General features: G+C 41.5%; 1 protein-coding gene across 4 annotated transcripts in view; it reads right to left on the reverse strand.

The window, feature by feature from the left end:
• Positions 1 to 11,502: 11,502 nt before the first annotated feature.
• The window catches only part of Abcg3l1 (ATP-binding cassette, subfamily G (WHITE), member 3-like 1), a 52,707-nt gene continuing 47,340 nt past the window's right edge, over positions 11,503 to 16,869 (reverse strand). For 3 of the 4 annotated variants that reach the window (XM_017599095.3, NM_001004076.2, XM_063272892.1), the window contains 3 exons: positions 15,007 to 15,093; positions 14,222 to 14,307; positions 11,503 to 11,660 (listed from right to left, as the gene is read on the reverse strand). In XM_017599095.3, coding sequence (XP_017454584.1) covers positions 11,507 to 11,660; positions 14,222 to 14,307; positions 15,007 to 15,093 — 327 coding nt within the window. In that variant the 3' untranslated portion in view covers positions 11,503 to 11,506. Of the gene's footprint in view, positions 11,661 to 14,221; positions 14,308 to 15,006; positions 15,094 to 16,869 lie in introns of those variants that run through there. The other variant, XR_010057347.1, reaches the window with a different exon arrangement.

A 16,869-nucleotide genomic window follows, 5' to 3' on the forward strand; every position in this document is an offset into this window, starting at 1 on the left:
CTGCCTCTCCTCAGGTCAATACTTAGATTGGAAATCTTATCTTTTTGAATATGCTAATACTCAGGCCGCCATTAATCTGGCCTCAGGAGTAGACTCTCAGAGACATTGGGATGCTGACATGCTATTGGGTATAGGGAGATTCACTCTGGACCAGACTGGTTATCCAGAACAAGTCTATAGCCAAATTAATGAAATAGCCATTAAGGCATGGAAAGCACTGCCTAATAGGGGCACAGTCTCTGGGAACCTTACCAAGGTTCTGCAAGGGCCCACAGAGCCATTTTCAGACTTTGTAGCCCGCATGGTAGAGGCTGCTACCAAGGTCTTCGGAGACCCTGATACAGCCATGCCTCTCATTAAACAGCTAGTGTATGAGCAATGTACAAAAGAATGTAGGACTGCTATAACACCATACAAACATAAAGATTTAGCAATTTGGTTGAAAGTCTTCAGGGAAATGGGAGGACCATTGACTAATGCTGGCCTAGAGGCAGCTGTGGTGCAGTTAGGGAAAACTGCCACCACGGATACCTGTTTCAAATGTGGCCGTAAAGGGCATTATCAAAGACAGTGTCCTGAAAGGAATAAGGGGAGAATTAGTGATAGACCTAAGCAGCCTGGACTATGTCCATGGTGTAAGAAGGGAAGCCACTGGGCAAATGAGTGTAGATCTGTGAAGGACTTGGATGGCCAACCCCTAGCAACAGGATATGGTGGTGCACGACCAAAAAACGGACAACGGGGCCCACATCCCCAGGGCCCTCAAATATATGGGGCTCTGCAGGGCGAAATGCCCCAACGGTATGCCGCCACTAACTTTTCTCTGTTGCATACCTTATGTTTTACTGTTAAGATCTCTTCCCTGCCCTGCATTTGGTTGCGTAGAGCCACATTTCATTATTCAATATAATATAAGCTCTAATGTGAGCAATGTACCCATTTGGCATCTGGCCTTCTATTAGCTAATCAAAGGATAGATTTAGTTCAAGAACAAATTGAAGCACTGTATCATATGACGCAGCTGTCCTGCGTTTCCTCCCTTAGAGGTTTATGCATTACTCCTTTGTGAGCTAACTTTTCTCAACATTCTCAACAGAGCAAAGAAATCTCGAATTATCTGAAAGGAAACTGGTCCATGAAAGCAGAGCAACTATCAAGACAATTGCTGATGCAGATTGCTGTCCTCAACAGCACTAGGTTGGACCCCATCACAGTTGAAGATTTTACCTCATGGATTACCAATGCTTTCTCCCTTTTTAAGGAGTGGGCGGGCATGTTTGCCTGGGGAGCTATTGTCCTCCTGGGATGCGGAGTAGGTCTCTGGCTTATTGGCCGTTTAAAAAGAGAACATGCCAGACACAAAGTGGTTGTTTACCAGGCTATGACTGCCATTGAAAATGGTGCTTCTCCCAACATATGGCTGGCCTCTTTGAAAGATTAAGAGTTCGCCCTAGATCATTTTAGTCATAGTCATGTGAAGTCATTGTATCCAAAGACGGGCAACTTTCCCGGGCTTGGACCAACCTAAGACACGGGGCCTGGTGGCGATAGGGTAACCCTATGACGGGTAAGGTAAAATCGCCGAGAGGAACGACCTAAGACAGGAGCAATGACAAATATGGACATGACATCCTGATCTAGACCAGTCATTTTATTAAACAAAAAAGGGGGAGCTGTAGGGTGCCCTCCTGTGGTGACCCACGGTCCTGCGTATGCTCGGGTTTTGCACCTGGCATCAGTTGGCCAGGATGGTAATATGCTAATGAGGGATTCATGCTCCGCCAATCCCTGAAGGACAATTAGCATAGCCTCAGCCCGCTGTGTATATAAGGCAAGCACTTTTGCTGCTCGAGGTCCCCGGATCAGCAAAGAGGTGGTCCTGCAATAAAGGCTGTTGAGAAGAATCTGACCGTGTTGTGTCTTCCTTGCTGGCGGAGGCGGGCGCGACAATTACAGATGGTTGTGAACCACCATGTGGTTGCTGGAATTGAGCTCAGGACCTCTGGAAGAGCAGTCAGTGCTCTTAACCTCTGAGCCATCTCTCCAGCCACAGGCATTACTTTTGTTGTGCGGTGGAGAGATTTAGAAATTGAAGATTTAGTTTCTAGTTGTTCCTAACAATGAATTCCCTGTTCAGTTTTGTGTGATAAATTTTACTAAAAATTTGAAAACTGTTAGAAAGAAACAAGATAGGAATCATCCTTCAGCAATATTGATTGGAACCCTTTTTCATTTCCACTACCATCAACATGAATCACATGTTTCAGGGAAATTCAACTCGGGGTTACAAAAGGAGTTTTGAGTTTCAGAAGTTTTCCAGGTATTCAGGAATCATACGCTACCTTGTTCTTCAACATTGTTTTGTATGTGGGCCTCAGAGGACATGGATCTCCCTGAAATCTCACAGAGGCATGTGGCACTGCAGAGCCATATGCTCCATTTTGATTACCTCCATGCAGAGAGATCTGTAGAGCCTGGGGCCTCTGGATTTGGAAGAAAGATCAGGAGTAGATTGCCATGGAGAAATATAACAGTTAAAAGTTCCTTTGAATTATTTTTGTGGAAGCTCTGAAGATTATGATTTTTATAAATTTGTATATACATGTGCTCATTGGTAACATTGGTCAATTTCACTTTTAAAGGACTGTACCCTTATAAAGGATCCCTACAATCAGTGCCCTATTGTTCATGAGACAGCATACAGTGTGAGCTCAAGCTCCCCCATCTGATTTACATCTCTAAAGGCACTGCCACTTACCACATGAATGTAAGAGTGTCAGCCATCTTGTCTGCACTACAGGTTGAAACAGAAACTGAGGGGAAAAAACACAGAGTCTAGATGAAGCATTCACTTTCAAGGGGTTGTTACAATGTTCTCTTAGTTGGTGTGTGGAGAAGACAATATAAGTATCAAGCTTTTTTCACCCAGAGTTGTCAGAACAATGAAAATTAAATAGCTACTACAGCATACTGTAACAGTCAGGAAAACTCTTTTCTTAGGATGGAAACAGAACTTTCTCTGCATGAGAAGTTGAAAATGAGGTCAAGAAATACACTTAATTGTTACTGTTTGAATTTCAATAATGACAATAAATGATAGTTGAACAGAAATGAAATAACTTTACACAAGTGACTCATCTCAACATTTTTCTTAGTAAATAACCTGCCTTGGGTTATAATACTTTCATATGTAACTATTTTTGTATTTACGTATGTGTATGTGTGTGTGTGTGTGTGTGTGTGTGTGTGTGTGTGTGTGTGTGTGTGTGGATATATATATCGATCTGGGAGTAAAATTTCTGATTTCAGAGATCTAGACAAGTCTTAGGAATGGGCTTGGCATGAACTCTTCTGTGATGGTCATCCTCTTCAGAAACAGCATGAGAACTGTCTCTGTCAAAATCATCCTTTCCTTGTCTTCACTATTTTCCTTTCCTTCCTCATTATTTTTCCCTTTTTTTCTTTGCATTTTCATTCAAGAAATATTGAATTAACTTTTACCTTGAAAATATATTCTCCTCTCTTATAATAAATATATCAGGACCACTGTTTCTCCTTCCATTCCTTCCAGTTACCCCTCCTCTCCTATCTTCATATTCACAAGATCTCCACTCCTGCTCTTTTCGCTTTACAAGAGAGCAGGTTTCAGAGAGGAGCCTTAAGCAGAACAAAGCAAATAGAAAAGACATTCTGAAAGTCCTCCATGTGAAGCTGTACAGGGCAAGCAGATAGGAAGAAAAGAGCATCAAGGTCAAGCAAAGGAACCAGAGCCAGTGTTAGGGTCGCAAATCACCAAGCTTCTCACCATAGCACATAAGCTGATGATCTGGCTGAGACCCATGCAAGGCCCCGCTTTGCCATCTAAATCTCTGTGAGGTTCCTGAAAACCCAGGCAGTGTAAGAATTGCTTTCCCTCTGATGTCCCGATCCTCAATGTAAACCAATTATTGGTTGGCCACTCAAAAAGTTCATTACCACCTTAGCCCAGCACATTTTGCAGGCAGGAGAGAGTAGGTGGAGGATGTTACAGCTTGTAGTGTGTCCATGATTATCTTTCTGTGGCTTGTGGACTACCTTCTCTCCCCAAAGAGACTAGAACAGAGGCATGAGCGTTCCAAGCCTGTACCTCCTGATTTTCACCTTTATTGAACTCTGTGAAAGTTGTCCAAAACAATGTGACCCTGTGGTCAGGTTGCAGAAAGCAAAGTGTTTTTCCTGGAATCATTATGTGTAGTTTAGAGACCTCCTTGGCTAATACAACAGTAAACTGTAAACCTGTTCACAATACTGGAGTGTTCCTGTTTAGCCACTTCTGACTCTGTCCTCCATTAAGAGCAGTGGTCCCATGTGTCACCCTCAGAATTCCTAGCTGTTACCAGTACCTTAAGTGCATTGACTAATCTGCAAATGCCTTCTAATTCTAGTTCTTTCTCCCTGCATTTTACTTTTTTCCTACATCTCTTTCCAAATGATACCTACCACTTCTTTCCCCATTTACCTCAGTTTACCCAGAGAGTCTATTTTATTTGCCCTTTTCGTAACGATACCCGTATCCCCTCTATATGCCTTCTCTTTAGATAACCTCTCTGGGTCTGTGAAGAATAGCTTGATTAAAGTTTACCTAAGAGCTAGTATCCACTTATCATGGAATGCATAAAATTTCCATCATTGTAGAGCTGGGTTACCTCAAGTAGGGTGATTTTACTCTAATAGCAGTCACCAGCCTGTTGTCATGCATTTACGTCATGTTGTCATATTTTTAGCACTGAGTGATATTTCATTGTGTAAATGTACCACCTTTCGTTTATTCATTCTGCAGCAGTGGGTCACTTAAGTTTTTCTTAGCTCCTGGCTGGTATGAAGAAAGCTGCAGTGAACATGGTTGAGGACGTGTCCTTGTGGTGTTTTTGATGGCATGCAGTTGGCATATATGCCTGAACCTGATATAGCTGGGTCTTGAACTATATGGATTCCCAGGTCCCTGGGGAATCGTGATATTGATGTCCATAAAGCTATATTAGTTTGCACTCCTACAAGCAGTAAAGGGTGGCACGCTTGCTCTCTATTCTAACTAATATCAAAAGTCACTCACGTTATTTATCATAAACATTCTGATATGTATAATGTGGAATCAGAAAAGAGTTTTCATTTGCTTTTCCATTATGACTAAGGATGGTGAATGTTTATTTAAATGTTTCTCAGCCATTTGAGATTGTGGGGAATTCTCTGTTTATATTTGTTCCTTATAATTTTTATTTTATTTTCTTGCATATTATATGTATTTACATTTCAAATGTTATCCCTCTCCCATACTCCCTTCCCCATTCCCCTGCTTCTATGAGGATGCTCCCATTCCCACCTATCCACTCCCACCTCAACGCCCTGCCATTCCCCTGCATTGGGGAAAAGAACCTTCACAGGATCAATGACTTTTCCTCCTATTCATGCTGAACAAGGCCAAAAAGAGGTTAAAAGGATACAAATTGGAAAGGAAGAAGTCAAATATCACTATTTGCAGATGATAAGATAGCATACTTAAGTGACCCCAAAAATTAGACCAGAGACCTCCTAAACCTGACAAACAACTTCAGCAAAGTGGCTGGGTATAAAACTAACTCAAACAAAACAGTAGCCTTCCTCTACTCAAAGGTAAACAGGCTGAGAAAGAAACTAGGGAAACCACACCCTTTACAATAGACACAAGTAGTATAAAATACCTTGGTGCAAGTGAAAGATCTGTATGACAAGAACTTCAAGTGTCTAAAGAAAGAAATCGAAGAAGGTCTCAGAAATGGAAAGATTTCTCATGTTCATGGATTGGCAGGATTAATAGAGTAAAAATGGCCATCTGCCAAAAACAATCTACAGATTCAATGCAGTCCCCATCAAAATTCCAGCTCAAATCTTCATAGATTTAGAAAGAGCAATTTGCAAATACATTTGGAATAACAACAACAACAACAACAAAAAAACAGGATATCTGGAACTATTCTCAACAATAAAACAACTTCTGGAGTAATCATCATCCCTGACCTTAAGCTGTATTACAGAGCAATCCTGATAAAAATACTGTATGGCTTTGGTACCAACACAGGCAGGTGGATCAGTGGAATAGAACTGAAGACCCAGAAATGAACCCACACACCTATGGTCACTTGATCTTAGACAAAGGAGCTAAAATCATCCATTGGAAAAAAAAGACAGTATTTTCAACAAATGGTGCTGGTTCAACTGGTGGTCAGCAGGTACACGAATGCAAATGGACCCATTCTTATCTCTTTGTACAAAGCTCAAGTCCAAGTGTATCTAAGATCTCCAGATAAAACCAGTTACACTGAAATTAATAGAAGAGAAAGTGGGGAAATGCTGAGAACACCTAGTCACAGGAAGAAATTTTCTGAGCAGAACACCAATGGCTTATGCTCTAAGATCAATAATCAACAAATGGGACCTCTTAAAACTGCAAAGCTTCTGTAAGGCAAAAGCCACTATCAATAGGGCAAACCAGCAAACAACAGATTGGGAAAAGATCTTTACCAATCCTACATCCAATAGAAGGCTAATATCTAATATATACAAAGAACACAGGAAGTTAAACTCCAGAGAATCAAATAATCCTATTAAAAATGGGGTACAGAGCTAAACAAAGAATTCCCAGCTAAGGAATACCAAATGGCTGAGAAGCCCCTAAAGAAATGTTCAACAACCTTTGTCATCAGGGAAATGAAAATCAGAAGAACCCTGAGATTCTACCTCACATCAGTCAGAATGGTTAAGATCAAAAACTCAGGTAACAACAGATGCTGGTAAGGATGTGGAGAAAGAGGAACACTCCTCCATTGTTGGTGGGATTGTAAGTTGGTACAACCACTCTAGAAATCAGTCTGAAAGTTCCTCAGAAAGTTGGACGTAGTACTACCTGAGGACTCAGCTATACTACTCCTGGGCATATACCCAAAAGATGCTCCAACATATATCAAGGGCACATGCTCCACTATGTTCATAGTTTATAATAGCCAGAAGCTGGAAAGAACCCAGATGTCCTTCGACAGAGGAATGGATACAGAAAATGTGGTACATTTACACAATGGAGTCCTACCCAGCTATTAAAAACAATGACTACATGAAATTCATAGGCAAATGAATGGAACTAGAAGATATCTGGGAAAGGGTAAAATTTGAAATGCAAATAAAAAATTCAATTAAAAACAAAGAAAGAAAAAATATCCCATATATGGGCAACAGCTTTTGGCATAGCCCCGGGTCCAGTTATTTGGGACCCAATGAAGGCCCAGCTGCATATCTACTACATTTGAGCAGGGAATCATAAGTCCAGCCCATCCATGTATATTCCTTGGTTGCTGGTTAAGACTCTGAGAAACCCAATGGTCCAGTTTGGTTGATTCAAGAGAATCAACCTGTGGAGTTCCTCTCCCCTGAGAAGCCCACAATGTTTCCTCCTGTTTTTCCATAAGAGTCCCCAAGGTGCATCAACCGTTTGGCTGTGGGTGTCTGTATCTGTATGAGTCAGGTGCTGGGTGAAACTCGTTGGAGGACAACATGCTCCTGTCTACAAGCCTAATAGCATATCATTAATAGTGTTAGGGATTGGTGCTTGTCCATTAGATAGGTCTCATGGTGGACCAGTTATTGGTTGGCCATTCCCTGAGTCTCTCCTCCATTCCCTATGCATGCATTTGTTGTAAACAGGATACATTTGGGGTTGACATTGTTGAGTGTTAGAGCAATAGTCACAAAGCCCAAGAGGAAGCCTACACCTTCTCTACTATAGACCACAGTAAGCTTTATCATGACTTCAATTCCCAAGTACTGCTTTATCAAGGAGGTTCCATGTCCAAGAAGAAACACATGGAAAATGTTTCTTAGAAAATACCAGTTCACACTCACCAGTATGAATGTAACATAGAAGGTTATCAGTGTTGTTGGTAGAGGAGCTCTATTCTCTCCAGCCCCTAAAGACAGTTACAGGGAACTGGGAGAAGAAGCCAACACCATGACGGTAAGTACCATACTGAAGAAACTCTTCACACCTGATTTTAATCCTTAGAAAAACGTGACCTAAATGATTGATTCTGGATGGTAAATCTCTTACATATAGAATCAAGTCCAAGATGTGTCAGTGCTTATTTTTAAAAGATTAATGTGTCTGATTCTGTGTGTCTGTATATGAATGATGGTGTGTGTGTATCTGCATGTGTATGTGTGTGTTTCACTGTGTGTATGTCTGCATTTGTGTTTCTGTCTCTCCTGTCCTTCACTTGCAGGCTGTAGGACATAGATGGCGACACACATTGTGGTGGTTTGAATGTACTTGTCCAAGTAAGTGACACTATTAGGAGGTGTGGCCTTAGTGGAAAAGGTGTGCAACTGTGGGTGTGGGCTTTTACATCCTCTTCCTTGCTGCCTGAAGGAGAATCTTCTGTTTGTCTTCAGAACAAAATGTAGGCCTCTCAGCTCCTCCAGCCTGATGTCTGCCTGGATGTTGTTATGCTTCCAGCCATTATGATAGTGCACTGGAGCTAAGAACCTTTAAGCCGGCTGCAATTAAATGTTGTCATCTGAGATTTGCCTTGGGCTGGAAAGATGGCTCAGCGGTTAAGAGCACTGCCTGCTCTTCCAGAGGTCCTGAGTTCAATTCTCACCAACCACATGGTGGCTCATAACCATCTGTAATGGAATCTGATGCTCTCTTTTGGTGTGTCTGAAGACAGCAACAGTGTACTCACACATAAAATAAATAATAAATAAATAAATAATAAATAAATATTTTTAATGACAATATTTTTAAATTTTTTATTGGATATTATTTATGTACATTTAAATGTTATTCCATTTCCTAGTTTCCCATCCCTAAATACCATATCCCAACCTCCCTCTCCCTTATTCTATGAGGGTGTTCCCCCTCCCCAACCTACCACTCCTCCTCACCTCCTTGCCCTGACATTCCCCTACACTGGGGCTTCCAGCCTTGGCAGGACCAAGGGCTTCTCCTCACATTGATGCCCGACAAGGCCATCCTCTGTTACATATGCGGCTGGAGCCATGGGTCTGACCATGTGTAGTCTTTTGGTAGTGGTTTAGTTTTGCAGAACTCTGGTTGGTATGGTTGTTTTTATGGGGTTACAGTTACCTTCAGCTCCTTCAGTCCTTTCTCCAACTCCTCCAATGGGGACCCATTTCTCAGTTCAATGGTTTCCTGCTAGCATTCACTTCTGTATTTGTCATGCTCTGGCAGAGCCTCTCAGGAGACAGCTATCAGGCTCCTGTCAGCATGCATTTCTTGGCATCAGCAATATTGTCTGGGTTTGATGGCTGTATGTATAGGGGCTGGATCCCAAGGTAGAGCAGGCTCTGAACAACCATTGCTTCAGCGTCTGCTCCAAACTTTGTCTCCATATCTCCTCCTATGAATATTTTTGTTCCCCCTTTTAAGAAGGACTGAATCATCTACACTTTGGTCATCCTTATTCTTGAGCTTCATGCAGTCTGTGGATTGTATCTTGGGTAATTCAAGCTTTTAGGCTAATACGTATTTACCAGGTTTGACTCAGTGGTATAGGATTTGGCTAGAGACGTTCCTGAGGAACTTTCCTGGTAGGCAGATGTTTGTGCTCTGCCTTGCACACTTCCTCTTAGAATAATTGCTCACTTCCAGATCTTCTAGTTCCCAACATCCTCTGTAGCTTTAGTCATAAGTAGCCCTTGCTTACTAGCTACTGTATATGCACCTTCACAGACTTTCCCCTTGTGTTTCTATAATTTATTTCCATACCTCTACATTCAATCTTATTCCACAAAATAATTGTGTGTTCTTTCATGTGTAGATTTAAGTGTAAGAAAGTGTGTGGCGGGGTTGGGGATTTAGCTCAGTGGTAGAGCACTTGCCTAGCAAGCGCAAGGCCCTGGGTTCGGTCCCCAGCTCCGAGAAAAAAAAAGAAAGAGAGAAAGAAAGAAAGAGAGAGAGAGAGAGAGAGAGAGGGGGGGGGAAAGAAAGAAAGGAAGGAAGGAAGGAAGGAAGAAAGAAAGAAAGAAAGAAAGAAAGAAAGAAAGAAAGAAAGAAAGAAAGAGAGAGAGTGCGGCAGCTGGTCTGGGCAACCACGGAGTTGAGATGTGTGTTTCTGGCATGGAAACCTGCCTTGGGAACTAGATAGGTAGAAAGATTGCTGCCAGGCTCAGAGAGAGGCCTTTGGCAGTGTGATATGGGATGGAGCAGAGCAGGTGAGACACTTTCCTGACTGAGAATTAAGAAATCCAGCAGATATCTGGGGCACTGTGGTGCCGGACCTAGAGCAGGATTTAGAATTTTTTATTTTTTATATTTTTACAACAACAGCTTTTAATATTCCTTTTTTGTTTTGTGTATTTGGTGTTTTGACTATTATGTGACAGGAAGAATTTCTTTTTTTTTTGGTCCAATCTGTTTGGAGTTCTGTAGGCTTCTTATATGTTCATGGGCATTTCTTTCTTTAGGATTGGGAAGTTTTCTTCTATAATTTTGTTGAAGATATTTACTGGCCCTTTAAGTTGGGATCTTCATTCTTTTCTACACCTATTATCTTTAGGTTTGGTCTTCTCCTTGTGTCCTGAATTTCCTGGATGTCTTGGGTTACCAGCATTTTGCTTTCTGCATTTTCTTTGACAGTTATGTCAATGTTTTCTATGTAGTCCTCTATTCCTGAGGTTCTCACTTCAATCTCTTGTATTCTGTTAGCGATGCTTACGTCTACGATTCCTGCTCTCTTTCCTAGGTTTTTATATCCAAGGTTGTCTCCCTTTCTGATTTCTTTATTGTTTCTGTTTACATTTTCAGATCCTGAATGGTTTTGTTTAATTCCTTTACCTGCTTGGTTGTGTTTTCCTGTAATTATTTGAAGAATTTTTTGTATTTCTACTTATTTATCTGTGTTCTCCTGTATTCCTTTAAGGGAATTATTTATGTCCTCCTTAAAGTCCTCCATCATCATCATGAGATGTGATTTTAAATCCAAATCTTGCTTTTCCAGTGTGTTGGGGTATCCAGTATTTGCTGTGGTGGGAGAACTGGGCTCTGATGATGTCACGTAGTCTTGGTTTCTATTGCTTATGTTCTTACACTTGCCTCTAGCCATCTGGTTATCTCTGGTGTTAGTTGGTCTTCCTGCCTCTGACTGGAGCTTGTCTTTCCTGTGGGCCCCTTTGCCTGGGAGCCTGTGATCTTTGGAGAGAGAGAGCTCCTGGAAGACCAGCTCTCTGCAGGCAGGTTTTGTGTCAGAGGACTGTGGAACAGTCCTGGCTCTCTACTGGAATTATATCTCTTTCAATAATTGTAGAAAATTCCCACCATAGGACCTAAACCTTGTCAGCTACAGGTTTGTTTGCTGAATTTACAGTACAAAAAAAAAATTAAAAGAAATAGAAAAAAAGAAGATGGTTTCTGTTTAATGTCAGGATCAGTCAAATGAATTAAAAATTTAAATATGAAAACACACACACACACAAAGGTAATTTAGCAATGTTTCCTTTTCTTAAGAAGTAGCAATTGTACATAGGTAATTGTTAAGAGGATAATCATTGTACAAGCTAAGGCCAGGTGATTCTCCCAGAAGCCCCACGATGAGAGATGGAAGCCCTGGATCTCCAAGAATTCTTCACCAGTACATCTGTAATTCAACACACACAAAGGTAATGTCAGAGTTTATTCAGTGCATTTACTTCCTTCCATCTACAAACTCACAGTTAAGACACACCATTAAACATTTCTTTATTTAATTGACAGCTGTTATGATATGCTTACAATTTTATTATCTATTATGCCAACCAATCCACTTGGATCTGGTACTTTAGTTAATTTCATAAACAATCCAAATTGGTATACCTGCAACAGCTACTCAAAAGTATAGGATGATGTCATTATGCAGGTAAAGGCAGGCGCAAGATAGAACGAGGGCTGTCATTGGATGAGAAGGAAGGATGGGCGGGAGAAAGGCTGTCATTGGATGAGAAGGAAGGATAGGTGGGAGAAAGGCTGTCATTGGATGAGAAGGAAGGATGGGTGGGAGAAAAGTTTTAGAGAGGAGGAGAAGACTGGAGCAAGAGGGAGAGGAAGCAGCCGAGAAAACATGGAGGTGGATGTTAGATTCCTCTCTGTACATTTACAGGTTGTTATGAGTATTCTTAAGGGATGGATGTGTACAGGGCTTTATATGTCTAGGTGTGCAATTATATATTATCAATTGGATCAGAGGTTATTGTGTTGTGTGTTCTTTCATGTGGTGATTTAATTGAATTCAAGAGAGTATGTGGTCCCTGGAGACACTGGGCCATCACGGAATTGGGATGTGTATGTCTGGCATGGTGGCAACCTCCCTTGGGAACTAGATGTGTAGAGAAAGTGTTGCCAGGCTCAGAGAGAGGCCATTGGCAGTGTGATATGGGTTAGAGCAAAGCAGGTGAGATGGTTTGCTGACTGAGATGAAGATGTCTACCAGATATCTTGGGGTACCAAGGTACCAGATCTAGTGCAGGATAAAAACAGCATTTTTAAAAAATAATTTTACAGCAACACAAAAGCATAGTGGAAGTAGTCCTAATAAACTTGGGAAGTTTTCAGAGCCACACTATGACCCAACTCTGTAGACCCAACAATGCCATTCATTTTTACACCTACAATGCTCCTCTCTACAAAGGGTAAACACATGGGAAAACCCCAGCTTCCTAATGACACCGACATTCCAAGGAGATAAAAGCTGTGTCAGCATCTTGCTGACCCAGTAGACAGTCATGCACAAGAACAGAAGCATGGAATTCTAGATTTGGGACCAGAGGATATCAAGAGTTTCAGCTAGGAGTCAATGAATTCCTGTCTGCTCCTGTACTAAGACTGGAGTGACAATCACAGATGCTTAGCTACAGAATATCCCCAGAAGCACAGGTGACAGCCTGAGTCTGTGGTAGCAGTGAGAGCACAGCAGCATGCAGTGGGCCTGACACAGGTTAGCACAGGAGCTGATGCTGCGAAGTCCGCATGCAGCTACAACTGCTGTGACTCTCCATTCCCTTGTATCACTTAGAATTTAGCAGTTCACAAATCTGCTGAAAGAGCAGAGTTCAGCCCCTTGAGAGGACAAACCTGTGAGGAGGAAGTCTATAGATGGCCTCCTCTGCTTTCACTTTACCTACTCCTGACCATAAACTGGTAAGGAAGTTGTATTTGAAAGATGCCTGACTACACCAGGAGAAAGAAGACATGAGAAATGAGATCTCTCTCCACAGTGGTTTTCTTTTCTTTTCTTTTTAAGATTTATTTATTTATTATATATAAGTACACTGTAGCTGTCTTCAGACACACCAGAAGAGGGCATCAGATCCCATTACAGATGGTCGTGAGCCACCATGTGGTTGCTGGGAATTGAACTCAGGACCTCTGGAAGACCAGTCAGGGCTCTTAACCGCTGAGCTGTCTCTCCAGCCCCCACAGTGGTTTTCTTATCAGCAATTCAAAACACAAATTTGTGTTGCTATTATTCATTATTATTTTGAACATCCATAAGAGATTTAACATATCGGCATATTTTCTTCTAAGCTATATATCCAAATCAAATCAATGAAAACAATAGTAGAAACTGAAGAAATTGTAACATTAAAACAATACACTAATTCTATTTTCATTTTAATAGCATTAGGCAGAAATGAGATTTCCTTTTCAATATACTGAAATATGTGTTTCTTTCATTGCAGGACATATCTCCTGATAGGACATTTTACACACACACACACACACCAGCCTTTGACTTCTTGAAGTCTTCCAGAGTGTGAGGCAGAGAGAAGACCCTGAATAACAGGCAAAGCTCACTACATTTCACCCTCGCTGCCCTGACTGTATCAGGGCCAGCTCACAGGTACCGTATCCTGTACATTTAGGAACGCTATGTCCTTGCTAACTTATCAAAGCAACCCACGTCAAACTCCAATGTTCTGAAACAAGCAACTCAAAAATCCACAGTCAAAATACCAAAAGTGTTTCCCCCGATGACCCAAAGAACCATTTCTGTATATTATCTACACCATAAAGAATTAGGGTCTAAACCCATTCATATGTCCTCTGTGGTACAGGGATTCACTCCGGGGAACAGGCAAAGGACAGAGGTTAACCTTAGACAGGCAGGTCTCTCTAAGTCTACAAGCTTTCCATGCCCCATTATGACACTAAACTCAAGCTTACATTACATAGTTCTGACATCTACTGACTTCTTCTGTGTTGTATTCTGGACAGAAGTTTTGTCCCAGGAATTCGTTGTGTAGCAAAGCCTGTAGCATAAGCAGGAACGGGGAAAGGCAAATTATTTATATGTCCATAACTTTTCAAAGAACAAATACATCTATATCTTCAAGTTCAATATTTACTGTAATTTGCAAAAAAAAAGTTCAACCCCAAGCACTCAGACCACAGTCTTCCCAGCTAAGCAGTGTCTCCCACCACTGCCCCCACACCCAGGAGTTTTAGTATTGAGATGATGATGCGTCCACTGGATTAATGTGTGGCTTCTCTAACTACGTCACCACGGGTATCTTCGTCCTTGCCCAATTCCATAACCCTGTAAACCCTATAACTAAAGCAACACAGCTGATAAAATGAATGTTGATTTATGCTAACAGTATTTTCTTCCTTATTTTCATCGAAACTGGTTGTAAAAATATATTAAGACACCACTTTACTTCAGAGAAAGCTTTTGAAGTCAATATGGCTGTGGGCATTGCATGGCTTCTGTTTCGTTTAATTTCCAGAGTCTCTAACCCTTAGCTAACGGGTGACTGGGGAAAACCCCTGATGACTCAGTGACCTTATGCTAAGTGAAACAAATAGGACTTTGTTCATCTTTAGCTCCAGGACGGAAGTTCCTGGGCAAGAGCTGGGCAGGGGGAGATTATAGCTGATGAAAGGACTTGGGTCATTCATTTTAGTTGCTACAGTTGGAGGACGCAAATACAGCAAACAAGACAACTTACCCTAAATCCATAATGAGGAATGCTAAAGTACCGAATCCACGAGAGTACAGGCAGGAAGCCTGTATCTAGTGACAGACCTGAAAAAAACTACAAAGAGTAGAACCACGAGTTAGAACCAGTCCAGTGACTACACATTCTACAGAAAGACCTCCTCCTTCAAGTCCCCTACATCCCTCTGTTCAAACCAGCTTGTTAAAAAAATATATACATTTCAGTTAACTCTAAACAGAAATGTTCATTCCTTAAAGCCAAGGTTCTTTGGGGTTTGAAAGCAAAAGGCCTGCCAACCCACTCTGCACAAGGCAAATCCTATAGATATTTACATTGTATGTAAAATGGAATGTGAACTTGGCGCATCTTTTAAACTTTAAATGAACCCATCCTACACGTTTAAAATCCTTTCTAGATTTCTTACAATGTATAATTTATTAGCTATATAGTTTATCCAAAATAATTCAGGGGATGGAGCTAAATCAGAACAGAAGCACTAACTGTTCCATAGACCGTCTATGTGTGAGTAGTTGAATCTTTGACAGTGTGACAGGCCAATTATAGTGACTATTCTAGTAAAATTATTGCCATCTAGGAATACATACTGGAAAAACACTGTGCCTGCCTCATATCATGTCCACTGGACACAGCTAAAGTCCTTGGAAAGGAAGGAGTGCCAATTAAGAAAATGCCTCTGTAAGATCAGCTGTAGACAAGTCAGTAGGGCATTTACTTCATTGGTGATTGATGTAGGAGGGCCCAGCCCACTGTAGGTGGGACCGCACCCAGTCTGGTTGTCCTAGGTTATATAAGAAAGCAGGCTGAGTGAGTGATTAGTTCAGATGAGTAAGCAACACGCTCCATGGCCTCTGTGTAAGCCCCTACCTCCAGGATTCTGCCTGTTCGAATTCCTGTCCTGACTTCTTTTATTGATGGTGATGTGGGAGCATAAGCCCAATAAATGCTTTCCTCTGTAACTTGCCTTTTATTCATCAGGGTAATAGAAGCCCTTGCTAGGAAAAACACTGAATATCATATACCCACCGCTACTTCCAAGGATCCATAAAACTCATTATTTATAGGACTTGTTATTTTTGACTCTATACCCCTGATGTCCTATTGCTGTGATAAGGCCACCATGATTAAAAGTATGAGGAAGAAAGTGTTGATTTGCCTCTCCCACCCTGACCACAATCTATCAAGTCAAGCCATGACAGGAAAAAGACAGAGACTTGGAGGCAGGAGATGAAGAAGAGATGGTGAAGAATGCTGATTACTGGCACACAACCATGGTTTCTATACACCTCAGGGTGACATTCCCAGGACAGCGCTGTCCCACGGTAGGCTGGGTCCTCCCACATTAATCATTGATCCAGAACCATCCCATGCTCAGACTTGCCTACATAAGAATCTAACGGAAGCATTTTCTCAACTCACATCCCCTCCTCTCCAGTGACTGTACCTTGTGTCAAGTTGGCAAAAAAGTAACCAGCACAAACCCTGCACAATCCCAACCTCTATATTGCATCACCCACAGCCTGGGGTCCCCAGTGGATTCCTTGTAAAATGTAGGCTGGTTAGAGCCTCAATACTCTACGGCCTCTCGGAAACAGACCGTTTATCAGAGGGATCTCATTGTCCTGCATCCTGTCTGACGTAGGAAGACAGAATGCTATTTGTCCTCTCTGAACATCTTACCCTCTTTGCTGCGTCTTTCAAGTTTTGTTGGAAATAAGACAGCATTCCCAGCCTTGTCCCTTTAACTGTGTGGCATGTAGATAAAGCTCAGACATTTTAAAATGTTTTTTTGGTTGGGTTCTGTTTTTCAAGTAGTTAAATCTAACAAGGTTAAAAACAGCAATTATCTTGATT

This window comes from Rattus norvegicus, chromosome 14 (assembly GCF_036323735.1).
Source record: "Rattus norvegicus strain BN/NHsdMcwi chromosome 14, GRCr8, whole genome shotgun sequence".
NCBI classification, from domain to species: Eukaryota; Metazoa; Chordata; class Mammalia; order Rodentia; family Muridae; genus Rattus; species Rattus norvegicus.